The following is a 25,472-nucleotide window of genomic DNA, read 5'->3' as shown; positions in this document are numbered from 1 at the left end:
TCCTTGGAGAAAGAGTGTGAGCCAACCCCCGTAGTACATGGTAGGAAAGCAGGTAAGGAGAGCAAAGTCAGTCCAGTAGCCCTGCCATTGCCAGTGAGCCTCTGGAGAGTGTTCATTTAAAAACAAACTCTGCTTTTCACTCTATAAATGATGCATATTCTTAAAGAGAGAGAGAGAGAGAGAGAGAGAGAGAGAGAGAGAGAGAGAGAGAGAGAGAGAGAAGATGTAATTCACGGAGAGTCCTATTACGCAGGCATGTATTCACACTCACAGGCGCTTCCTGGGTTTGCACCTGTAAATGCAGAAAACTCATTTTGCAGCTCACTGTGGCCATTTTTCACGCCTCTGTGTGCACCTCTGCGGCATCTTTTCAAATGACGCCACAGTGAGCAAATGACGGCCGTGGGCTCCCGAGCTTACAAAGCACATGTCATCCATGATCTCATGTCAGGCCTGGGCTTCCCACCCTGTAAAATCACCACAGTGCGGCTTCAGCCCTCCTGCTTCCATAGCAGGCTGGCTTTTGGAGGTTGGAACCTCCACCAGCTTCACTTCCTGTCTGACCCTGTGGTCAGGTCTGCTCCTTTCGTTTCAACCTTTCTGGACCCTTCTTCATGGCTCCTGGATTAAAAAAAATTATTGTTGTGGAATATCATCTTAACTATGTAAAGATGTGTTACATTTGTTTAACCTTGCCTGCCTAAGGGACCTGATTGGTCTAATAAAAAGCTGAACAGCCAACAGCTAGGCAGTAGAGTGATAGGCAGTACTGGTGGGCAGAGAAAATAAGTAGGAGGAGGAATCTATGAGGGAAAAAGAGAAGGAGACTCCAGGGGCCGGCCAGGCAGCTGCTAGCCAGTCAGACATGGGGAAAGCAGGAAAATAGGACATACAGAATGGAAGAAAGGTAAAAAGCCCGAGGCACAGTGGAGACGCAGAAAAACAGGTTCAAATAAGTTATAAAAGCTAGCTAGAGATGAGCATAAACTAGGGCTGAGCATTCACAGCTAATAGTAAGTCTCTGTGTCATGATTTGGGAGCTGGCGGTCCGAGAGAGCCTGCTACAGTTTATTAATTTTATTTTATGTGTATTGTATGTGCCTGAGTGTATTTTATGTGTACCATATATGGGCAGGTGCCTGCTGAGGCCCGAAGAGGATGTCGAATTACCTGGAGTTAATTAGATTACCTGGATTACTAGAGTTACAGGTGGTTGTGAACTGTCTGGCGTGAGTGCTGGGAATCGAACCCGGGTCCTCCGGAAGAGAAACAAGTGCTTTTAACTGCCGAGTCATCTCTCTGGCCCCAAGCCCCTGGATTTCTTCTCATCTGTCACTCTAATTTCTGAGTCAGCTGTCTCTGTTCTCTCTGCCTTCAGCTCTAGCCTGACCTTCCTCTGGTCTCGTTTTGCTTGAGGACACAGGCCTAACACACCCTGAGAGGACAGGTCTGGATAGGCCCTCCACTCCCCATATCTCTGGACATGAGTAGGCCTCACTGTTCTTGCTAATGGGCCCACTGAAGGCCAGACTCCCACTAAAAGGTATTCTAATGATCTCCAAGCTCGCTTCCTTAAACACTCTGGGGTCCGCAGGTGCCTTGCACCCTGCCTGTGCCAGGGTACGTCTTGGTTCTGCTTCTGTCTAGGACCACTACCCCACCGAGGACCACTACTCCACTGAGGACCACTACCCCACCTAGGACCACTACCCCACCGAGGACCACTACCCCACCGAGGACCACTACTCCACTGAGGACCACTACCCCACCTAGACCACTACCCCACCTAGACCACTACCCCACCTAGGACCACTACCCCACCGAGACCACTACCCCACCGAACCACTACTCCACGAGGATCACTACTCCACCTAGGACCACTACCCCACCTAGGACCACTACCCCACCGAGGACCACTACCCCACCGAGGACCACTACTCCACCGAGGACCACTGCCCCACCGAGGACCACTACTCCACCGAGGACCTCTACCCCACCGAGGACCACCCAAGTGCCTCTACTGTTTCCTTGGGTCCCCGAGTTTTCTCCCTGGAGGACTCTAGTCTCCTCTCCCTACCCCTGAAAAGACACATGGCCAGCACACTTCTGGACAGGTTGGGGACCCGTGGCAAAGCCACAGAGACAATCTAGAGGGCATGTCTCTGTCTCCACCATGTCTGCTACCATTTTGCTGGCTAGTAGCTGGTCACTTACTTGTGAGTTGTCTGAATCTGAAAGCTGGTAGAGAGCCAAGAAGTTGCCTTTTTATTCTATTTAGATCTGTCTACCCTTCTTTCTCTGTGGTAGGTATCTACCCCTCCCTCCAAGGCCCACCTATCAGGTCTCCTGTTGTCTCTGAGAAGGAAGGCTTGCTTTCCTTCCATAAAGCCTCCTGCATAGTTGAGGAAGCCCCACTGGAGTTCAATCTTCAGCTCTTCCTACCGGTTAAATTCACTGCTTTTCAGCCGGGCAGTGGTGTGCACACGCCTTTAATCCCAGCACTCGGGAGGCAGAGGCAGGTGAATCTCTGTGAGTTCAAGGCCAGCCTGGGTTTCCAAGTGAGTTCCAGGAAAGGCGCAAAGCTACACAGAGAAACCCTGTCTCGAAAAACAAAACAAAACAAAAAAATTCACTGCTTTTCAGGACTCGAACAACAGAGCTTGTCCCTCCGGGCTGGCTATCATCTTTCATCGTAGGCGGAGCCCCAACGTGCAGATCAGCATCTATTTTTCTACTGTTTTCCTGCACTTGCCCCGCTCCCAGGTCGCCATGGCATCCTGAGCATGTGCTGTCCAGCACAGGAGGTTGGGAGCATGCGTGGGAGGGACTGATGGATACTGCTATGTATCTGTGTGCTGTGTGAGTGTGCAGGTTCCGGGTCCAGGTTGGTTGGCTATTTACTTATTTGTTTGTTTCGTTGCTTGTAAGACAGGCTTGCTCAGGCAGCTCAGGCTGGACCAGAGCTCACTAGAAAACCAAGATAGATGCAGTTCTGGTAGCAACCATTAGGGGGCAGTGTTGCTTCAGTCACAATGCCAGGCAAGGGTTGGGAGTCGGCACCCCTCACCCGGTGCCCCAGGGACCGAGAGTCTCAAGGATACAGGATATTTATGGAACCAGATAGGGCTTCACACAGCTCATCACCTGCCCCACTCAGGTCCTGTCCTGATGGTTCTGTGGTTTCCCTAGATGCTGCAGGACTGTGTGCAAGCCTGCTCAGTGAGTGGATGGGGTGCGGTGCATCAGCCTGGGTGCAGGGTGCTAAAAAGCTTTGAGGCCTGGGTTTTGACATACAAGCTTGGACTCACTCCCTGTGCAACTTTAGCATCCTTCAAAGGCATACAGGACAGAAGCTGACATGCTGGGCTCCCAGAAGGAGGGAGGGAGCCTGCTCCCAGAAGCCAGGGAGCCTGCCACAGACCCTGCTCAGGTGTGTGTCCCCTGCCTTGGCTAGGACACTAGTAGGGACAGGTAGTGTCATCAGGGCCTCTCTCCACTCCATGTTCTGGCCACTCAAAGTCCATCCTGTGAGCTTCTGGAAGCCTGCCCATTGGTCAGATACAGCGGTGGACAAAATGTAGGTTAGGGGGAGGGGTGAGGACTGGTTGATTCTGAGAGGCCGGATACAGAGGGTTCCCTAGGGCCTCGGCCACTTCTGACCATGAGAGTCCCATAATGACAAGATTGTTCTGTGTCACTGTTGTGGCAATCCTGGCTGCTGGGGTCCTCATGGAGGTAATGTTTCATAGCAGTGTGTTTATCTTATATTGCCACCTTCAGAAGGAGAGAGGAAGTCTACCAGAGTTGACACTGTCGATGGAGAGACAATGGGTTGTCTGGGGCCAGAGTACAAACAGACCTCAGTATTTATTGTGTCTCCCGGTCTTTCCTGGAGGGCTGGGGTGGGAGACGGGAGAGAGGAAGGTGAGGCTTGCGTGGCCTTAGTATCCTGGGCTAGCAATCCCGGAGACAACTGGAAAGGGGGGAGACTGTGCATCAAGGGATGGATGCCCTTGAGGCAAGAGAGCGAGGGGCACCAAGCTTGGGGTCCCTGGGCAGAGCGGGGGGAGGTGGGTTGGGGGAAAAGTGAGGACCAGTGGGAACCCACTTGCTCAGGGTCCTAGGGTTCCAGCTTTGTCCTGGTCTGTGCGGCAGAGGAGGGTGATGGACACAGAGGGAAGAGGAGGCAGTGATATGGATACTTGTCTCCAGGCCCCAAAGTGAGTAGAGCGATCTCCAGGCCTGCCTCTGGCCACTCATTTGCTTTCAAACTGTTGGTGAAACCCCCAAAGTTGGAGGGGGTGTGTCTCTGCCTCCGGTGGACTAGCTGCCTCAGTCTGGACAGTGTCTCACTCTGCGGGCAGGACTCCTGCTCTGGTCTGAGCAGACCTCTCCTGCTGTGGGCCCTCACGTTTTCCCACAGGCTCGCTCTGTGAGTCCGTTCAGGAGCCTCCCTCTCTGGCCAGGCAAATTCTTGACCTGCCTGAGGGAGACTCAGGGTGAGAGGTGAACACATGGCTATAAGGGGTGGGTTCTGTCTCCTCTGCCCACGGGAGGCCAGTCAGGTGGAGAATGGGTAATGCTCAGTGTCCTGGGTGCCCATATGGGGGCCTGCAGTCTGGAGCTCCGTTTGAGGTTGGTGGGGGGTCAGGCTCCGTCTCAGTAGGCAGCAAGGAGGCCTGGCCCCGCTGGCACTCTGGGCTGTTGTAGAAGGAGCAGAGTCGGAAAGAGGGCCGAAGCTCATCCTGTATGCGATCCAGGATGTGGACGAAGGTGGGACGCAGGCGTGGACTGCGCTGCCAGCAAAGTCCCATCAGCTCCTGTCTGGTGAGGGTGAGGTGGGGTTAGATGCGGCTCTGCCTCCCACGCCAGGAGTATCCGTTGGTGGAAGGAAGGGACCAGAGGGTAATGAATACGTGAGGGATGGAGGTGAGTTAAGAATGGGGAGCAGGGGCTGGAGAGATGGCTCACTGGTTAAGAGCACTGACTACTCTTCCAGAGGTCCTGAGTTCAATTCCCAGCAACCACATGGTGGCTCACAGCCATCTGTAATGAGATCTGGTGCCCTCTTCTGGCCTGCAGTCACATATGCTGTATACATAATAAATAAATCAATCTTTAAAAAAAAAAAAAAAAAAAAAGAATGGGGAGCATGCCTTTAATCCCAGCACTCGGGAGGCAAAGCCAGGCGGATCTCTGTGAGTTCGAGGCCAGCCTGGTCTACAGAGTGAGATCCAGGACACAGCCAGGGCTACACAGAAAAACCCTGTATTGAGAAACAAAATAATAACAACAAAACACACACACACACACAAAAAAAAAAAAAAAAAACAAAAACTGGGAGTAGCTGGGCAGTGGTGGCACACACTTTTTTTTTTTTTTTTTTTTTTTTTTTTTTTTTTGGTTTTTCAGACAGGTTTCTCTATGTAGCTTGCGCCTTTCCTGAAACTCACTTGGTAGCCCAGCTGCTGAACTCACAGAGATCTGCCGGCTCTGCTTCCCGAGTGCTGGGATTAAAAGTATGCGCAACCACCCAGGAGACAGGCAGGAGAATCTCTGAGTTTGAGGCCAGCCTGGTCTACCAAAAAACAAAAACAAACAACCAACTAGAGAATCGGGAGTCAGTGAGTAGAAGCTTCGGGAGAGTTGGGTTGGAATCCAGGGTGGTGAGCACAGAGCAGAGGTGAAGAAGGGTGGGGCAGCAGAGACCACTCACAGCTGAAGTGGACAGTCCTCCAGTTCCTCTAGCACGCCGCCGTCCATGACAAACTTGAGCACCTGCTCATTTGACAGACCCTGGTAAGGTTGTTCAGCCAAGGTCACAATCTCCCAGAGCACCACACCGAAGGACCTGGAGCACATGACAGACAGCCTAAATCCAGCACCCTTCCGGCTGCTCAGCACCCCTAGCCAGGAAGTGTCCCAGGCCCTTCCCAGATGCCACCGGCACATCCCTGGAACCCTCTGCTCCTGCCAGACCCTACCAGACATCTGAGTGAGTGGTGAAGATTCCATCTTTGAGGGACTCGGGGGCCATCCAGCGCACGGGCAGTAGTCCCTTTCCACCCTTGCGGTAATAGTCTGTCTCGTACACATCCCGGGTCATCCCAAAGTCTGCAAAGTAAGAGTTTAGGGGTGTGGGAGTCATGCACCAGATTCCCTGGAAGACAATCCCCAAACCTAGCCATGGTAGTCTCTAAGCGTCCTGGAATATGTGAGCTCAAGGGATCCCGGAGGTCATCCCTGTTCTTGGACATGGAGGACGAGATCGGGACTGGCGAGCTTGCCTGTCAAGCCTGTGAGTCAGGCCTGGTCTCCTGTGGCTAGCATCAGGGGAGACTGTCTACCTTCAGGCTTCCCTCGTCGTCGTCCCCCCCGCCCCCCCGGGGTCCGGCTGTACCACCAATTTTGACAGTGAAGTCCTGGGACACCATGCAGTTGCGGGCTGCCAGATCCCGGTGCACAAACTTGTTGGCAGCAAGGTAGGCCATGCCGTCTGCGATCTCGCCGGCCATCTGTATCATGTCACTGAGTGCTGGCTCCGGGAGGCCAGGGTTGTTCTGAGGGCAAGAGAGGGGCTGGTGAAGGACTGCCCCCCACCCACACGAGGCCCAGCTTCCGAATTCCCCAACCTCATATGGCTCAGGATCTTCCTTGCTCCAACCTCTGCCTCGGGTCTCAGAGATCGGAGATGGCTCTTGAGGTCCCCACGGGTCATTAACTCCATGATGACCAAAGCTGGCTGGCCCTGAGACACCACACCCAGGAGACGGACCTGGGATGACAAAGAGCTTTGTCGCAGATCTCTCTGTGATGATAATCTGACTCAGACGCCTATCCTAACCCTCACTCCTGCCACAACGGCAGTCCTGATCCTGACCTTAAAAGTTACCCTGACTTTAACGCTTAACCCTGATCACATCTGGTTATCATCACAATCGTGAACATGGCCCAGCTCTGATCTTGGTTCCAATCAAGACCCTAATAACTCTCTGTACACCCAATACTGTGCCCCGACCTTGACTGATGTCAGCTCTAGATTTGACTCTGTTCCTGTTAGAACTTTAACTACAGTCCCAACCCTGACCTCATTTCAGACCCTTTCCTCTTCCCGCATAACCTTTACCCTCGTTGTGTTCTTACCACATGGTGGCACTTGAACGCCTTCATGACAGATGCTTCCTTGAGGAATTCCACCCGCTCCCGGGCGCTGGCCAGCTCATTAACTGTCTTCAGGGCTACAGGTGTAGACTCCTTTCCACCTTCAAGCCCTCGGGCCAGCCCCTCGTAGACCATCCCGAAAGAGCCTTGGCCCAGCTCCCGGATGATGGATATTTGCTCCCGAGGCACCTCCCACTCATCAGGGACATACACTGAGAGGAGACATGTGTCAGGAGGCAGGAGCGCCTCTCTCTGTCCTGCCTTCACCTGCTTCTTGACTCTTTTTTCTCCCCTTAAAGCTATTATCCAACTTTAATGTGAAAAGAGGACGACTTTTCCAAAGATTGTTCACGCTTCAACATTTAGGTCACTACACATTTGTATCAGTGTCAACTTTATGCTGGCTTCCTCGGAAGAAAAAAAAAAACAGTGAACTCTTGTTCAAATGAGGGCAGTTGTTCTTTTTTCGTGTGTGTATGGTGTGTGTGTGTGTGTGTGTGTGTGTTTGTGTGTGTGTATATGTATGTGTACGTGTGTGTTTTGTGCATACATAGGTAAGGACCCATGGAGACCACAGGTTGATGTCAGAAATCATGGCTGTTCTACCTTGTTCACTGAGGCAGGGACTCTTAACCAAAACCAGAGCTCACCAATGTGCCTAGTCCCAGCTGTTTGCTCTGGGGATCCCTGTCTCCACCTTCTGAGGCTGGAATTACCTGTGGGCCACTACGTCCATGTAGCATTTATGAAGATTTCTGAGGATTCGAACAATCTGGAGGCCTCACCCTTGTGCAGAGAACATTTTAATTACTATATTCTTATACATTATTTCTAAATATATGGTTTTTTTTGTCTGCATATATGTCCATGTGCCACATGTGTGCCTGGTGTCCTTGAAGCCAGAAGAAGGCATAGGATTTTTGAAACCATAATTACAGGCAGCTGTGAGCCACCCTGTGGGTGCTAGGAACAGGACCCAGGTCCTCTGCAAGAGCAGCTGGTGCTCTTAACTGCTGTGGCAAACATTTTAATAGTGAATCACCTCCTCAGCTTTCAGTTGTTCTTGCGTTTAATTGTGTGTGTGTGTATGTGTGTGTGTGTGTGTGTGTGTGTGTGTGTGTGTGTGTGATGTATGTGTATCTGCTGAGTTATTGCACTGGTACAAGGTCTCCCATGGAACTGGAAGCTCTATGCTTTGACTAGGCTGGGGGGGCCAACAAGTCCTAGGGGATCCTTGCCTGTCTCTACAACCAATGCTGGGGTTGCAGGCATGCACAGTGATACCAAACTTTTTATGTGGGTGCTGGGTATTCAGACTCGGGTACTCATGCTTGGGAGCAAGCACCTTTACCCACTGAACCGTCTTCCCATCCAGCACCCCCAGACCATCAAACTAAGGTAATGTTTCTTCACCGAGGGCTACAAGGTCATTTCAGGTGCCCTTCTGAAATACAGACACAGAGCCCTTGGACGTCTCTTCTGAAGTGCTCTGTTCTCAGAGCCACCAAGAAGGCCCCCGGAGCTCTGCTCTCCTGCTCCTGCCCGCTTTCCCATGCCACCGTGCCCCTGGACTTACTGTGGGAAGCACTGAAATACTCCGGGTTCACAGACGTGTACAGTGTGCGGTTTCTGCAATGGGAAATTGCAGTAGATAAGGGGAAATGGATGCACCATTATTTCCAAGCTGCCTGTGGTCCTAGTCCTGGGATCAAATAGGCTGGGAATAGGTGGAGCCAGGGGTAAATGGGGGGGGGGTCCTCTCTCAGTGGTCCCTCTTGTGCTCAGCCCCAGAGGGATTTGGTGACGTCTGTAGAGGCACATCCTAGGGTTGTTTCCTCTTGTCACAGCAGAACCAGCTTCATTTTTTTTTTTTCTCGGCTTGAGCTAATGGTATGGTGACCAGTAGTCTCCATGTGCCCACACCAAGGCGTTTCTCAGGATACAAAACATTTCCAGGTGAACAAAGATGAATTGTCACCCTGGCTAGGAGGTATGTCTCCTCTATGCCTTCCAGGGAAAGAATTATTGTCTTTAAGGAAGTCCTTTCTGTTGTCTAAACTATTACCCTCCGAGTGTGCTGTCCCAGTGAGACCGCTAAGGGGGCGAAGCGGGTGGAGATATGTGGGACTCGTCATCACCTCTTCTTGCTGTAGAAGAAACCCAGGGCAGCAAGCATGAGGAGCAGCATGAACCCCACAGGGGTGGCGGTGAGGAGGATGCGCAGTCCCCCAGCATCCTCTTCCTCTGGCGGTGGAGGGTGGGAAGAGGAACGGACAGGTTAGGGTGGAAGCTGCTTCTCTGGCAACACTGGAGAAAGCTGATGGGCGGGGCTGATGGGCGGGGCTGATGGGCGGGGCTAGCGGTAGGCAGAGGCCGGTTGGGCAGACTGGGAAGCAAGTCTGTCTTACCCGGACCAGTGATATAGAAGGCAACACCGTCTGTCCAGGAGCCATTGCCAGCCAGTGAGGTGGCCCGGACTTTAGCAGAGTAGTTTCCCGGGGGCAGCAGAGCCAACTGGACCCCACCAACTTTGGCATATCGGAGCCGGGACACACAAAGCACTGTGGCCTCCTGCAGGCAGCACAGACAGCAGGCTGGGAAGGGAGTGGAGGTGCGGACCCAGCCTGGGATAGGGTGCCTGGGTACATACCTCTCCCAGGCGGCGGTACTTGATTTCATACTTGAGGATGAGCCCATTGGGGTCGGGTGGCTCAAGCCAATGCAAGATGACGCTGCTCCTGCCAGCTGCCTTCCAGGCCACCTTCCCTGGGATGCCATCGGCCTCTCCTGCAGGAGGAGGCATCTGGCAAATAGGCCACAAGCAGTTCCTCTTGTTCACGTTCGAACCCAGGCTAAACTGGGGCCACGTTGGGAAGTTTGGAGAAGTCCCACAATCATGGGAACTGGGAACGGTGAACAGAGCGAGGCTCTGAGATTTGTGGGAGGGTAAACCTGCTGGTTACCGAGCACTGACTGGGCAGTTCTTGGAGTCAGCAGTGGGGGTGCACGGTGTGAGGGGGCACCTACTATGTGGCATGGTGCGGGCAAAGACGAAGGTGGCGGCACTACAGCCCACCGTGTGCGCCGCGTGGTTGCAGGCGTGGATGTCAATCCTGTATTCTGTGAAGTGCCTCAAGCCGCTCAGCACCGCTCGCTCCCGGGGAACCTTGTCCTCTTGAATCTCAAAATCCGAACTGTTGTTCCCTAGTCTGAGAGGCCCAGCTTCCCGGCGGTGCCTCTCCGAGTCCCTGGAAATGGGATGGGTCAGAGCCGGCAGGCCTGTTCCCAGAGCCTCGTCCGCCGCCCCCGCGCCCTCGCTCCCGTCCCAGCTCACCTTTGGGGGCTCCCCGCTCCCGTCCCAGCTCACCTTTGGGGGCTCTTGTTAATGGATGTTACTTTCCATGGGGACCTGGGGAAGCCAGGGGACCTCTCAGCTCCTGCGCGCTCTGCCACTGCGCCCCGCCTCCAAATCCGCGCACCGTACCAAGGCCAGGCCCCCACCAGAACAGGCCCCGCCCACAAAGCCCCACCCTCTCCAGCTTACCCCCCCCCCCCCCCCCCCCGGCTCTCCCCACCAGGTCCGCACTTCGGGATGGTGATGGCATGGTGTAGGAAGTTTTCAAACTTTTTCTGGAACGTGACCTCTTGCGCCTCCAGGGCGGCAGGGCCTGCCCAGGGGCTGAGTGTTGGCAAGGACAGCAGCCTTGCTCAGGCTCAGCCTCCAGCGCCGGGTCTTCGCGGTCGAAGCGTGCGTCGTGGCTGCTGGTGGGCAGCCGCAGACCTGTGGCCGTGGTGGAGAAGAGAGAGGTCAGGACAGGGGTCCGCCCGCCACTGCTGAGTACCCCCGGCCCGAGGCACCCCCAGCGCACCGCGGTGGCAGTAGTCATTGATGTAGAGGTCCCCGTCCTCCGCGAGCCGCTGCCACAGCACCAGGTAGTAGGTGATATTTCCGTTGCGCTGGACCGGCGGCTTCCAGCGCACCAGTAGGTGTGAAGAGGAGTTGGACGTGGAGATGACATCCTGGGGCACGGTGGGTGCTATGATTGGGAAGAGGGGGACGCTCAGAGGTGGGGCCCCTTCCAAACACGGCGTGATAATGAGCCCCGCCCTTTGGATCCACCCTCCTTTGCCAGAGGGATCTATCTATCTGTGACTTTCAGCCCTCCTTCCCTAGAAATCATTCTGTCCTTTCTCTGTTCCAGAAACTAGGATATAGATGAATCTGAGGGCTTCATTCAGGGGAGGCAAGCACTCTCCCAACTGTGCCCTGGCCAGAACCCTGGGGAGGCAATAATATTATACAGGAGAGCAGAATTCAGGTTTTGGTTCTCTAAATCCTTCACAGGCCTTTGAGTTCACTCAGCTATTGTAAGTCCAACCCCAGCCTCCCCCAAGGCTCAGAGAATTCTTTGTAGTGCCGAAGAATCTGACCGCCTGTCCTCTAGGGTTCCCCAGCCTCTCTGTGTCTGGCACCTGTGTGCCTTTATCTTCCTCACGAGGAATCAGGCATCTCATTCTGGAGCCCTCAGCTCACCTGCAGGCAATGTTCGAAGGTACACAATGGGGCTCTGGGCTCCTTGATGGGGGCTGTCCTCGCGGTGGTCAGGGTGATGGCCCGCACAAACACGGCATACTGTGTCCAGGGCTTGAGGGGGGCTAGGGTCACTCCTGGCTCCTGGGTGCGGCTGAGGGGTAGTTCCACATCCAACAGGTTCCAGCTCTGGGTTCCACATGCATCTGGACCCACGTGTTCTGTGGCATTCTGGAATGGACTGGACACCCCATCCCCAGGGCTGGGGGATGTCCATCTCTGGGCTCTAACCAACCCTCCCCCACTACACAGGACTGTCATGGCCATTTCCCCACTCTGCATGTGAACACACCTACCCGGTGGGGCTTATGATCCTGCCACACCTTACAAACTGTAAGCAAATACCCCTCATCCTTAGCAGGAATTATTGAGCTTTTGTCCTAATGAGAATAGCCTGCCCCCCCCCAAAAAAAAGGTTTGAACTGTATTAAAACAAAACCTAGAAAGTGGGTGTGGGCACACAAGCAGCTCATTCTCATCTCTAGGGAGTTTCCCTGGAGCAGGACTGGGAGAGAGCACTCTCTTGCTGAGGGTGGAACAATCTGCTTTTGTTTTGTTTTGTTCTGTTTTAGAGAGTATTTCCAAGTAGCCCAGTCTAGTCTTGAACCGGCCCTCTTCTGCTTTGGCCTCATGGGTGTTTGCCACGATTATAGGCCTGCACCACCATTCCAATGAGCAGAGTGTTAGCCAAGGTCCCGGAACTGACTCTGGAAGTCTGCGAGCCTCCCAGATGACACAGCTCTGCATGTGTTTGTGTTTCTAGAAACACCTTTCTAGTGGAGGGTTTCTGACTTTCATTCTGTCCTAGAACTTCCTATGTAGACCAGGTAAGCCTTGAACTCAGAGATCCACCTGCCTGTGCCTCCTGAGTGTTGGGATTAAAGACATGCGCCACCACACCAGGCTAGCTCTCACGTCTCCAAAGCCAACATCCACTGCCTTAAGGGAATAATTGGGGTAGACTTTGGGGGCTGAACCAGAGGGAGGCCTTGGAGAGATGCCATAGGTTTTAGGGATACAAGGAGGGCTGACTCCCGATCATAGAGAATCAGGACTGTATGGAGGACATCAGCAGGTTTTGGGGGACCATGAGGCATCGCATCCATGTTCATATCTGTTGTTTCTTTGATGGGAGGCAGAGGAGTGGAATTATGCTGAGCCAGGGACAAAAACTCTCTTCTCTCTCTCTCTCTCTCTCTCTCTCTCTCTCTCTCTCTCTCTCTGTGTGTGTGTGTGTGTGTGTGTGTGATGGTGTATATGTGGGCATGTCCTCCTCACTGGTGCACTGGTGCAGATGTGTGGAGACTGAAATGTCTTCCCCAATCACTTCTACCTTATGTTTTGAGATGGGGTCTCTCACTGAACCTGGCGCTCTCTCTCTGTGCTAAGCTGCCTGGCCAGCGAGCCCCCAGGCTCACCGTCTCTGCCCGCCAGTGCTGGTGTTACAGAGGCACACCTGGCTTTTATGTGAGTTCTAGGGACCTAACCTCAAGTTCCTCAAGCTTGTGCAGCAACCCCTACCCTAGCCACTGAGCCATCTTGCTGGCCCCACGGACAGAGACGAGGTGAGTCGAGGGAGATGAGGAGACGCTTGGGGCCCAGCTCAAAGGGCCTGTTCTTGCTGGAACTCCGAGGCAGGATGGTCCAGGAGCAGGTATAGGGTTACAGAGTGGGCACCATGAGGGCAGGTGCCTCATGAGATAGGACACACTGAGGAGGTCTGGGGTCAAAACCAGAACTGGACCGGGATTCTCAGTGCCTGCCCCTGAGGGAGCACACGATAGTCATACAATGAAGTAGTGATGCTGTTGGTGGGGGGGGGCCTTCCTCAAGAACCCTAAGATCCTCTGCTCTTAGCGCCTAGAGGCAGCTGTGCATCGTTGTGCAGGTTGTGAACTGCAGGAACGTAGGTGGGGAGGAATTCCCACTGCTGCCCACGTCAGTAACTCCTTGGAGTGTGTCCCATGAGGCGTCAGTCTCAACTTCAGTTGGGACCTTGTTAGAAACGCAGGTTCGCTGCTGTGGAATATTAGCTGAAGGTGTGTTACATTTGTTTGTGCTGTGGAACATTTGTTTAATGGTGCAAAGATGTGTTGCGTTCTTTTATGTTGCATTTGTTTAACTCTGTGAGGCTGTGTTACTGTGCCTGTCTAAAACACCTGATTGGTCTAACGAAGAGCTGAACAGCCAATAGCTGGGCAGGAGAGAGAAGTAGGTGGGGCTGGTGGGCAGAGAGAATAAACAGGGGGAGAAATCTAGGGAAGTGAGCCAGGAGCAAGACAAGGAGGAGAGGAGGATGCCAGGGGCCAGCCACACAGCCACACAGCCACCAGCCACACAGCCAGCCATGGAGTAAGAAGGGAAGAAAGATATTTAGAATAAAGAAAGGTAAAAAGGCCAGAGGCAAAATGTAGTTAAAGAGAAACAGGATAATTTAACTTGGAAAAACTGGCTAGAAACAAGCCAAGCTAAGGTCAGGCATTCATAAGCAAGAATAAGTCTCTGTGTATTTAGTTGGGAGCTGAGTGGTGGGCCCCTAAAGAGTAAAAACACCCTTCCAGAGGACCCGGGTTCATTTCCCAGCACCCACATGGTGCTTTACAATCATCTGTAACTCCAGTCTCAGGGGATCTGACACCTTCACTCTAATGCACATAAAATAAAATTAAATTAAAAAAAAGAAAGAATATTCTTCTAAAAAAAAAAAAAAAGAGTAAAAACACCAACTACAGTTCTTAGCCCTTGCCTGACATTAACCTTCAGACTGTCAGGGTGAAGCGCGGCAATCTGTATATAACACACTCTCCATTCCCCCCACATTAGATATTCTCCTGCTAGTGAGACCTAGGAGAGCCTGGCCAGTTGAGCGTGCTGCTTCTGTGGGCTCTCTACCTGATTCCAGCCAGAGCCTGAGCTGGTGCTGCAGTAAAACCTCTCAATTTGAATTTGCAGGAAGTCCCTCCAGCATGGGTGGTCCAGACCCTGTCTACCAAGGCAAGCACTTCTTACTCCCTGCTCCCACCCATCAAAAATCCATTTCTCTCTTCTAAGGGACTCTCTTCCTTGGTTCTGGGGATGGAACCAGGACCTCGCATGCTAGGCAAGCATCCCGCCCCTAAGCTCCATATCCAGTCCTTCTATTTTTTCTTTTGAGACAAGATCTTACTAGGCAGACCATACAGGCCTTGAATTTAGGATTCTCTTGTCTTAGCCTCCTTCATTCTGTTCATATGATTGTGCTAAAAGCTTGGCTGGGACACCTCCTGCTGAATCTTAGACTCGTTTTGAGAGAAGTCCTTCTTGTAGTATCTCTCTTGCTAAAATCAATCCACTCTCCCCAAAGAAATGGCCCATTCTGGACTGGAGTGTAGCTTAGTTGGTACAGTGTTTGACTAACATCCACAACGCCCTGAGGTTGATCCTCGGCACCATGTGAGCAGGGTGTGGTGTGCACTTCTGTAACTGCAGTACTTGGGGGTTGAAAGCGGGAAGACAAATTCAAAGAGTTTGAGACCAGCCAGGATATATAAGACCCTGTTCAGAGAAAGAAAGGGCTGGGCACTGGTGGCGCACGCCTTTAATCCCAGCACTTGGAGGCAGAGGCAGGGGGATCTCTGTGAGTTCAAGGCCAGCCTGGTCTATAGAAAGTTCTGGGACAGCTGGGGCTACATCATGAGACAGTGTCTTATTTTGAGAGAGAGAGAGAGAGAGAGAGAGAGAGAGAGAGAGAGAGAGAGAAGAAGAAGGAGGAGGAGGAGGAGGAGGAGGAAGGAAGGAAGGAAGGAAGGAAGGAAGGAGGAAGGAAGGTTGGTCCCTGCTCTTTTCCCGCTTCAGGATTTAATGAAATGCTGGTAAAAATGCTCATAAAAGTGGCCAGATTAGTGGGTACTTCCCACACCGCTGCTGGGGCAAGAGTATGTGGTCAGCAGAAAACGTTAGCACAGTGAATTGAAGCTTAATTAGCCAAGCTTTTCTAGCAAAATGATCTTCTGGGCTCTTGGAAACCCTGGCAGTCCTCGTCATTTCACTTGTTGAGGGGAAACTGAGGCATGGAGGGCAAGAGAAGGTGAGGCAGATCTGGCTGGATCTGCCTCGGGGGTCCTAGCTTTCGGGCTGTCCTCTTTTGGTCTTGAAAATAATTGGACTCTACATAGCACGCAGGCCTGGGACCCCAGCATTCTTGGAGGCTGGGATCCAGGCAGGAGAATCTTTGAGAGTTGGAAGCTAGTTTACATAGTGAGACCCTGTCTCAAAGGAAAAAAGAAAAAAGAAAGAAAAAAAATTAGGGTCCTCCGTCTGGCACCGCTCTCTACTCACGACTCCTTGTAATAGACGATGAAGCTGAGCAGGTCCCGGGCCTCCAGTGGCTCGTAGCGTTCCCAGCGCAGCAGGATGCGGTCGGCCTCAGTCAGGTTGAACACAAAGCGCAGAGTGCGAGTCTGGCCTGGGTAGGGCAAGAGGAAAGCATCCGCTCTAAGCACGCCTGGACAGGCTCGTGCTGACGCTGATCCCACGGCGGCTCACCCCCTTGGGTGACCCCCTCAGTGTTTCAGTGCGTGTGCGCGCGCCTCTGCTGCCCCGCGGACACTCTTTGGGTTGGGCGGGGTCTTACAGGCAGCTCGATCTCCATTGGTGCGGGGGTTGATCTCCGCTTTGCTCTGTCGTCCTCTGGTCCCCGTCACCTCCTCCAGTTGGTATATGTGCTCCAAGCAGAGGCGTGGATTGAAGGCGAAGTACATTTTGCCCACAGGAATGGTGAGCCCCACGGCCACCCAGGACCCCAGCTGTTGCAGGTTCTGGTTGTCCAGCACGTAGAGAGTGTAGTTCCTGGAGAAAGCCAGGTGCCTCGCTCTGCCAAGGGCAGGGGCTGGGGCAGGAGAGGGGCTGGCTCATGGGCTCCCCTGCAGAGGCTGCTCTGGGCACGGGTATCACATCCACGAGGGTGTTCAGGAGCACCCGCTCTGTGCCACTGGCCAGGAATGTGATATCCTGAAATTCACCCACCCTCCCTCTGCCGAACTGCCAGTGAAGCCAGGCCAGCAGTTTGTCTGTCTCTTCCCTCCTTCATCTCATGTTTAACAGCACTGGCTGTGGGGACACAGAAGCTACGCCTGGCCAGTTTGGGTATGGGTACCCCTAGGGGGACGGGATAGTATGCCAGGAGACAGAGGAAGCCACGGGGGAACCGCTTGACTGATGGCAATTGAAACTTCTTTTCATTTTGAAGAACACTGGCTACTTTGTGAGCAGGCCTTGGTTGCTAGGTGGTAAGAATGGTTTATACACCCCCATCAGGTTCACTCGGCCACCAAACTGATCAGGTGACGCGATCATGGCCCTCCGCTGGGAAGAGCAGGGAACTAGGGCCGCATGTACTGTGTTCGAGTCACTGTTGACAGCACTCCACACACAACGGCAGAGGCAGCAACCACAATCCTGGAGCACACGCTCCATTTTACAGATGGAAAACCCGAGGGCCAGAGACGTCAAGGAACCTCCCCAAACTCACACAGCTAGTTACTAGCAAACTAATTTCAGAACCCAATTCCCTTCCCCATCGTTCCAGGAAGGCTGAGGAAAAGGGGGCCGGTCAGCCTGATTCTGACCCCTTACCCATCCACCATGGAATCTCCCCGGATTAGTTTGAGGTTCTTGAAAAAGCCCAGGGACACCAGCGCAAACGAGTGCTTGATTTTGAGGAAGCCGGTGATGGTCTCCACCAGCCCCAGGTTGCGTTGAAGCTCTGGCTCCAGGTTGTCTGGGGATGAGGAATATAGGACTGGAGCAGGGCCAGGGAAGGTGACAGGTCCACAGGGTAGGGAGCTGGAGGGACAGAGGGACAGGACCCTGGATGAGGGGAAGCCACATGCAATGGACTACAGTTAGGAGGGAGGGCGTGCTCAGGAAGAGTACTGACAGCCTTGGCGAAGGTTGAGGATGAGGCTCCCCTCCACGTGGGTGCAGCCCACCAGGTCCTGTGTGGCTTGGACAGAGTCAATGGTCTTGGTGCCAACCTTGCACTCTTTAGGGCACAGTCCCTCACATTTGCGGCAGAAAATGCTGGCGGGACAAGCAGAGAGCCTGAGCCGCGGTCCAATGAAATGCTGGGGGGGGGGGCTCCCCCGACAACCCCAAGGGTGTCCCCCTCACCTGCTGCCATTACGGGTGAAGCCTGGAGGGCACTGAGCCAGGCAGCTGCCCTGGTAGATGCCGAAGGTGGCGGTGCGGCCCGGCACCTCCCGCAGATGAGCACAGACCTCAGCGGTGACGCAGCGCCAGGACTCATACTGGTAGGTGCCCAGAGGGCAGGCCCGGAGGCAGGCTCCTTGGAAGTAGAGGTGGCGGCAAGCCACACAGGCACGCGAGTCTTCAGGCTGGCTGCAGCCCCCCAGACATTCACTGTGGCAGCACTCACCGTCTGCTGTGCAGGCCAGCCCACCGGGGCAGGGGCACACTGCGGGCAGAGGGCTGTAAGACCTTACCTGCCCCTCCGCAACCCCTCAGTGATGCTCTTTTCCCACCCTGGCCCACCCCCTCTTGAGATGACCTTCGCGGCCCTAGGTATCTCTGGATTCAGATTACAACTACTGACTGTTTCCTTCCATCATGGATGCTGGAAGGCCAGCAGGAGGCCTCTCTCTGTGCTCCACCTCGAGAGTGTGTCAGAACTCAAGCTGGCCTGTGCTGCAATCCCAGCACTTGGGAGGCAGAAGCTGATGGATCTCTGTGAGCCTGAGGCTAGCCTGGTCTACAAAGTGCATTCCAGTCCAGCCCAAGCGACACGGAGAGACCCTCTCCCAGGAAAAAAAGAAAAAAGAGAGAGTCTCGGAACTCAGGGTGGAGCAGTGACCTTATCCATCAGGCCTGCTGCTCTGCAGCCTGCTGTCCTGTCTAGGCTGTCCCGTGGTGACTTGGTACGGTGCCAAGGGGAACCAGCTGGCCACTCCTGATCAGCTAGGCCAGGGCAAGGTGGGTCCAGCCAGGGCCTGTTGACATGGTACACAAATTGAGAGGACATGTAGCAGCTGTGTTTACAGGCAACAGGGAGGCAGCTCACTGCTGATACAGCAGGGATCTGGTTATTCTCCTGCCCGGAGTTGAGGCTAGAGGTGAGGGCACAGACCTTGAGCAGTATGAGAAAGGCTCCTGGCTGGGCTAGGGACCCCCAGATCTGCTCCTGGCCTCTGGAAGGTCTTCCTTCCCCATTTTCTCCTCTGCATTCTTTCTGCCTCTGTGAGGGTACTTCCGAGGTCACACGCTTGCCTTGCCTGCCCGAGTCTTTCCATCCCTTCCCCCTCCTTTCTGCCCTCAACACCTCATCTCTCTGTTGCGCTGCTCCCAGCTCCCAGCTTAATCACAGGGGCTGAGACCACTCTTCCTGGGAGCGCAGAACTGATACCATGACCCTGGCTCTGTTCTGATGCTCTGCAGGCTCCCACCCACGCCCTCTCATTGCTCAGAGGAGACAGAGGCCGAGACGCCAGGTGAGCCTGGCTAGTGATCAGAGGTCAACCCAGGTCGCCGGGCTGCATCCTTGGCTGCTGTCCCAGAGGACAGTTTCTTGGGCTGACTTCTCTCCACTTGTGTCTACCCCCTCCTCCCAAACCCCCTCCTCACCTACTCTATGCCTGCCTGATGCCACATCAATTATTTAATTTCTCTGAACTCCTGTTTCCTTTCCTGTAAGATGGGATAATGAGGTACCTGTCCCATAGGAAGGGTAACGATTTAAAAAACAATGGCAGCAAGCCAGGCATAGACCTGTAATCCCAGCACTTAGGAAACAGAGACAGAAGAATTAGGTGTTCAAGGCCAACCTCAACCACATGTCAAGTTTCAGGCCAGCTTGGGCTACATTATATGTTGGCTCAAATACCAAACAATTATCAGGTGGGACAGCCCAGCCTCCCTGTGGCTACAGCCATGTTCCGTGCAAATGCCCACCTCTCTGGCAGTGGCTGGAGGTCCAGCACCTGTAGTCAGTGTGCCCACTGAAGGTGGTTCTTGCACAGGGTTCACCAGCAGCTCCCAGCACACCAGGGCACACGTCAGCACACTCGTCGCCCAGCTTGTTACCCACAATGTGGTTGGCGCCAGGCGCAGGCTGCAGCAGGCTCCAGTCGATGGTGGAGAGGTGGCAGAGTTCCTGGTTCTTCTCCACGCGCACAGCCCCACGCAGCACGGCCCCGAGCGACGGCAGCCCGACGTCCCGTAGGTGGGGCATCTCAAAGATGATGAGGGCAGTAGCCCAGGAAGAGGCGTGCCCCTCGGATCACAGCAAGGTTGGGGAAGAGGTCTCGGAGGCTCTCCAGGCCGTAGACTCGGAACAAGAGCAGGTAGTCCGTGACCTGCGTAAGGCGTGGGAAGCTGAGGCCTCGGAAGTCCTCTCCAGTGGCAGCGAACATGAGGAGGATCTGCAGGTGGCCCTCCACCACGCTGCAGTTCTCCAGCCGACGAAGCTCGGTCACCTCAGAGCGGATATCCAGGCTGGGGCACACTGTAGGCACACGTGGGCAGGAAATGAGTGCAGTGCAGACCAAAGAACCCTGTCCTGGCACCACCGGCAGGAGGGCACAGCATGGACGGTACCAAGCTGGGCTCTAATGAAGAGTTGCCTCCTCCCAAACATGCCGGCAACTGCCTGGCTTTAGGCATGTCTTTGTGCCCTTCATTCCTGTAAGTGGAACACCTGCCCTTACATCCCCCCCTCCCCCCACTTCTAAAGTCACCTCAGCGAAGACTTCTCCCACTGTCTGCTAATGCTGTTGCACTTTTCCTGGCTCAGTGCTGTTACGGCAAAACACCATGATCACATTGAAGCTAGAACATCCCCAGTCCATGGTGTTTTAAGACAGGAGCTTACTGTGTAGCTGCCCCGGAGCCCTGAATCTGTCCTTCGCCTAGCTGGTCTTCTGAGTCTGCTGTGTACACAGCCCATGTTTCCCGCTTTAATTTGCCCAGACTAACCTACGCATAATTAAATTCGCTTATTTCATCTTGCTTATTGCACAGCCTCGATGAGGGCAGGAATTTTTGTTTAACTCACTGCTATATCCTAGTTCACGTACAGGCCTGATGTAAAATGGTGCTCAGTGAGTGTTTGGTGAGAGTGTGAATGTACACTGTGCCTGGGAAGAAGTGAGTACTGAGTGAGTGAGTATTGAGTGAGTACTGAGTATGAGTGAGTGAGTACTGAGTGAGTATTGAGTGAGTGACTGAGGAGGGGGGGAGTGAGCTAGTACTGAGTGAGTATTGAGTGAGTACTGAGTATTGAGTGAGTGAGTGCTGAGTACTGAGTAGAGTAGGATGCTGAGTGAGTGAATGAGTGACGTACTGAGTACTTGATACTAGTATGGTCTAGTAGCAGTAGAGACTGAGTTCTCTGTCCTCGAGGGGAGCCAGCTCGCCCGCGCTGGACCTAACTCTTTTTTGCTTTTGAAGGGACATTCCATAGTTCCTCTTTGTCAAAGGTCCTCATCCGACTACCTCACCCAGATATTCTGGGGTGTAGACAAGCTAGTCCCCATTCGTCTCTCCAGCCTCAAACCCAGAAAGGCTCCTTGGTCTTTGGCCTACAGTCCTGGGGTCTGGTGTTCTTTCCATAGCTCTCTGGCCCTGCACCACTACCCCTGTAGGAGAAAGTACCCTGAGTTCAGCAGTGAGTCGTGGGAATACATACATCCCAGGGTGCTGTCCAGCAGGGCTGCTTACATTTCCACCACGCTCTTCAAAGTCCTGGTTGTTCTAAGTGTGCACCTACCATGGTACCCGGTTCAGGACTGGAACTTCTGGGCACCCAGGGACTATGGGCCATGAACATCTGGATCCCAAACCTACCCTTTCCTTTGGGACCCAGTCCATTCGCCTTTCTGTTCTCAAGGCCGTCAGGCTAATTTCCCTATGGGGGCTGGATGCTAGGCTCCACTTGCTCCTAGGGAGAGCTTGCAGGTAGGTCTTCATAGAAGACACGCATCTGAATGCTTCCGTTTAACACCCAGGTCTGTTTCCTCTCTCCTCATCTGGCCCTCTAGAAATATCACACCCTGGTACCACACCCCACATTCTCCACACAGGCCAGCCCTGTCCCCGGCTCAGGGCTTGTCAGGGACAGCTGGGATGGGTTGGGGGGACAGGAAAGCCTAGCTCCCTGTGCCTTCTCTCTGTGGTCTGTGCTTGACTGTCTAGCTGTTGGGTGTGTGCACGCACCCCCCCACCCCCACATGCTTGTGCACACACTAGGCAAGGCAGGTACATACACAAAAAGGACGAGAAGGAAAAACACTTCTCTTCCCTCCGTGAAAGCCAATTAGGCTCTTTGAGGCAGGTGGGGGGGTTCCCTCAGGCGCCCACTTCCCATCATGCCTTAGCCTCTCCAGAGCTCCCCTAATGCGAGACATTGGAAAAACAAATCCGAGACCTCTGCAGGTTAACTCCTGCCTTTCCTCAGGACCAGCTCCAGGCAGAGCTTCACTGGGAAACAACAGCTGTGCTCCGGGTCTAAACATTAAGTCCCGGGCTTGCTGCTTTATTTTGACAACCGTGCTCTTGCCTGGCATCTGCTGTGCAGTGTCCTGGGACAGGAGGGGCAGGGGTAGGGTGCTCAGGTGGATCAGCATGCACTGCAAATCTTCTGTGGTTGGCCCCTTTCAGAGGGCGCCTTGCCCGGGTCCGTCTGTATTGTCTGTATAGGAAAGGGAGCCCTGCCTTGGTTTTGGAAGCCCCACTTAGAAGAGCATCTTAAGACCCTTCACACTTCCAGAGTGCTGAGTTCCCGAGCTCTCCCGGTGTGGAGGACAAAGGCAGGCTAGATGAGGGAGGGGTGCACTTAGTCGTTCCTCTTGGGCTGCTTCTGTTTCCACGTAGCCCCTGGCAAGCCTCTGAGGGTAGTTTGGGCTACATGGTCCCGCTCACACTTCCTGGATGCCCTTAGTGGGAAATGTGTGTGGGGAACAGCACTGAGACACAGGACAGAGTCCTCTCTCAGGCAGCCCTTCTGCCCACAGTGGGTGAACCCCCAGGGTGGGGAACAGGACGAAAGCCTGGGGTGCTAGAGTTCAAGACCTGCCCTGGGGCTGCCTCTCCAGCCTCAGCCTCCTATCCGCACAATAGGTCAAGTTGTTTAATGATGCCTGGTGTTCAGCTGTTGGTCCCAGCCTGCCCCTTATCATTCAGTGGTCCTAGAAAAGACCCTTAATTCTCACAGTCTCATTTCTGTTCAAACTCAGACTTGACCAGGATTGCAGTTTCACAAACAGTGATGGGTTGGAGAACATCTGTTCATTCCCTTTCTAACTCCTTAACTCTTAGGGAGCTGAGAGAGGGAAAAAAAGCTTCATCTAACATTTTTTTTTTTCCTGGTGAAAAGTCCTTTTGAGGGCTAATCCTAGTCTCCAAGTTCCAATAAAGACTAAATAGAAGCCAGAGGTGGTGGCACACGCCTTTAGTCCCAGCAGGGGCAGGTGGATCTCTAAAGGCCAGCCTAGTCTACAGAGCAAGTTCCAGGACAGCCAGGGCTACACAGATATAACCCTGTCTGGAAAAACCAAAACAAACAAACTAAGACCAAGTAGATGTGTTCTTGGAGGGAGATGGGGGCTGGAAAGACGTTGCTGGGGACTCACCCTCTAGTGTGTCCAGGCCAGATCCCAAGGACAGCAGGCTCATAAGCAAGTGTACTCCCCAGGGCCACAGAGCAGGCACGGCCACCATCTCTGTCCTGAGTGTCCTCCAGGTGTCCTCCAGGGGGAAAGGGTCTCATGGGATGCAGACCCAGCGATCCGAAGTCGGGGGTGGGTGGGGGGGGTGAGGCACAGGGGCAAAAGGATTGGAAATCTCAAGTAGAGACAGCAGGAGATAGAAAAGAATGTCGGACCAGAGGAAACAAAGCCTGTGCCAGGCAGCTGGACACAGCTTCGGGTGTGATCCACAGACAAGGGCTGGGACAGGGAGAGATGAAGTCAGGAGCAGGAGAGCCTCAGAGAGGCCTCCAGAAGGAGAAATTGACCCAGGATTCAGAACACAAGGGTCCAGGGGCTGGACAGTCCCCAGGGAGGCGGAGCGGAAGCCCCGGGAGGGTCCGGAGGCGCGCAGGACTCCACCCCGAGACTCCGCGGACCTCCTGGGCATACAGACTTCCAGCCTCCGGTCGCCGCAGCTCCTGGGGCAGGAACGGCAGGGACCTCGCCCAGCTCCCGCCCTTTCCAGAAACGGATTGGTTTGTGCCGACTTCTCTGTTCTCTCCGCCCCTCCCACAAAGTCATGTAAAAATATTTAGCCTGTCAACTGAGGGAGGTGGGGGGACAGATGTGTTGGGGGAAATAAGGCCAAAATACCGAAGGGGTTGGGGGCCAGGAACTGGGCTCCCAAATCTTGGCGGCGTCTCTTTCCCTCCCCTGGCACCGCCTCCGCGGGCTGCAGACCCGGAGCAGTGACTGGGCGCCCTGGTCTGAGGAGCGGAGGTCCTGGAGTCCAACAGGTGTTTTGACACCCTAGAGGGTAACAGCCCGCAGCCTGGACAGGTCGGACTCCCTTGTGGAACCTGAAGATCTCAGACCTCCGCCTCTCACAGCCCTCCCCAGCCTCCCGAGGCCACTAGGGCGGGGTGTGTCCCTGCCAAGTCCCTTGGTTCTGGCTCAGATCCCTATGAGAAGAGATTCCGCCTTCGTTTGGTTACTCGGGATGGTTGGTGGGTCTCTGTATGTATACTCTTTTCGGAGGCACTTGGGGGACTATTTATGCTGGGGCCTGGCGCAGAAAGGTACCTGCTACTAGGAGTCCTTCACTGGGTAGCTGGGTCCTACTCACTTCCAGTCACTCCCAGTACCGACCTGCTCCCTCTCTTAAGCGTGGGACTTATAGACTTGCAGCCTGGAAGGCCAATGAGCGAGACCTGCCCTTTGATGGCCTGAATGCTGGGATCCTGGGACTTCCCATGTTCACAAATACCAAGGGCCGAAGGTTCCCAGCTCTACCCGCGGGCAACTCCCGCGTCCGAAGGGCTAAGAGACCTATTAATTTCTCCTCTTAGAAATCGATGCACTTGTCAGGGCGGCGATCGATGCCAGTCCTGCTCTGTTTGGCCCTACCCGGCTCTGGTGCCCCAGCTGGCTGGCTAGGGTTGGGGACCTTAAGACCGAAGGCAGGCGCATCCTCGCAGGGTTGCGAACCGCGCTCCCGGACCCTCGAAGACCCAGGCCGGGAGCAAACGCCGCGGCGCAAGGGCTTCTAGCGCCACCCTGTGGCCTCTTGCGGACCGGGAGCTCTCCACTTTCCACTCTCCCTCCCGCTGTGTGCAGAGAACTCTCTCTGCACCTTCTGTTTTCCTCCCCAGGTTCTGCGTCCAGCCGAACCCTTCCCTTCCGGGGCCCTCTCCCTTCCCTTGCTAGCGTCTGGAGAGCGTTCATCAAACTTATTCCAAGTGACATGCACACTCTCTTAGGCAAGGGCACCGTGAAGCTGGCCGGGATGACCTGGACTGCAAACCTCTTCCTTGCTCAATCTCTCCCTGTCCCCGGCAAATCTGAAAGTGCAGCTGTTTTACTGGGAGAAATAACATATCAGCTTCCTAGCACGACCCCCCCCGCCCCGCCGCTCCCTCCACCCCCAGGCTCAGAAGACACTTGCGAGGCGTTCTGCGGCCGTCCCCCGCCCCAGGTCTCCTGCAGCCGCGAGGGACATGAAGGAGGCTGGCTGGCATTAGGGAGGGGGCACCGGGGGCATC

The 25,472-nt window shown here is 54.3% G+C and overlaps 1 protein-coding gene across 1 annotated transcript; it reads right to left on the bottom strand.

The window, feature by feature from the left end:
* Positions 1-3,826: 3,826 nt before the first annotated feature.
* Positions 3,827-25,334, bottom strand: Insrr (insulin receptor related receptor). Its single transcript, XM_028857662.2, is given in 25 exon segments — positions 3,827-4,824; positions 5,717-5,851; positions 5,985-6,114; positions 6,401-6,560; positions 6,665-6,775; positions 7,144-7,373; positions 8,738-8,790; positions 9,300-9,405; positions 9,570-9,732; positions 9,812-9,948; positions 10,189-10,409; positions 10,529-10,570; positions 10,748-10,820; positions 10,823-10,942; positions 11,031-11,198; positions 11,696-11,758; positions 11,761-11,933; positions 16,070-16,196; positions 16,365-16,579; positions 17,366-17,510; positions 17,670-17,812; positions 17,903-18,206; positions 19,697-19,994; positions 19,996-20,249; positions 23,374-25,334. Coding segments are annotated over 25 exon segments (3,900 nt in total). The 5' UTR covers positions 23,462-25,334; the 3' UTR covers positions 3,827-4,583.
* Positions 25,335-25,472: the final 138 nt, after the last annotated feature.

This window comes from Peromyscus leucopus, chromosome 6, assembly GCF_004664715.2.
Source record: "Peromyscus leucopus breed LL Stock chromosome 6, UCI_PerLeu_2.1, whole genome shotgun sequence".
NCBI lineage: Eukaryota > Metazoa > Chordata > Mammalia > Rodentia > Cricetidae > Peromyscus > Peromyscus leucopus.
This window is presented reverse-complemented; position numbering and strand designations above follow the sequence as displayed.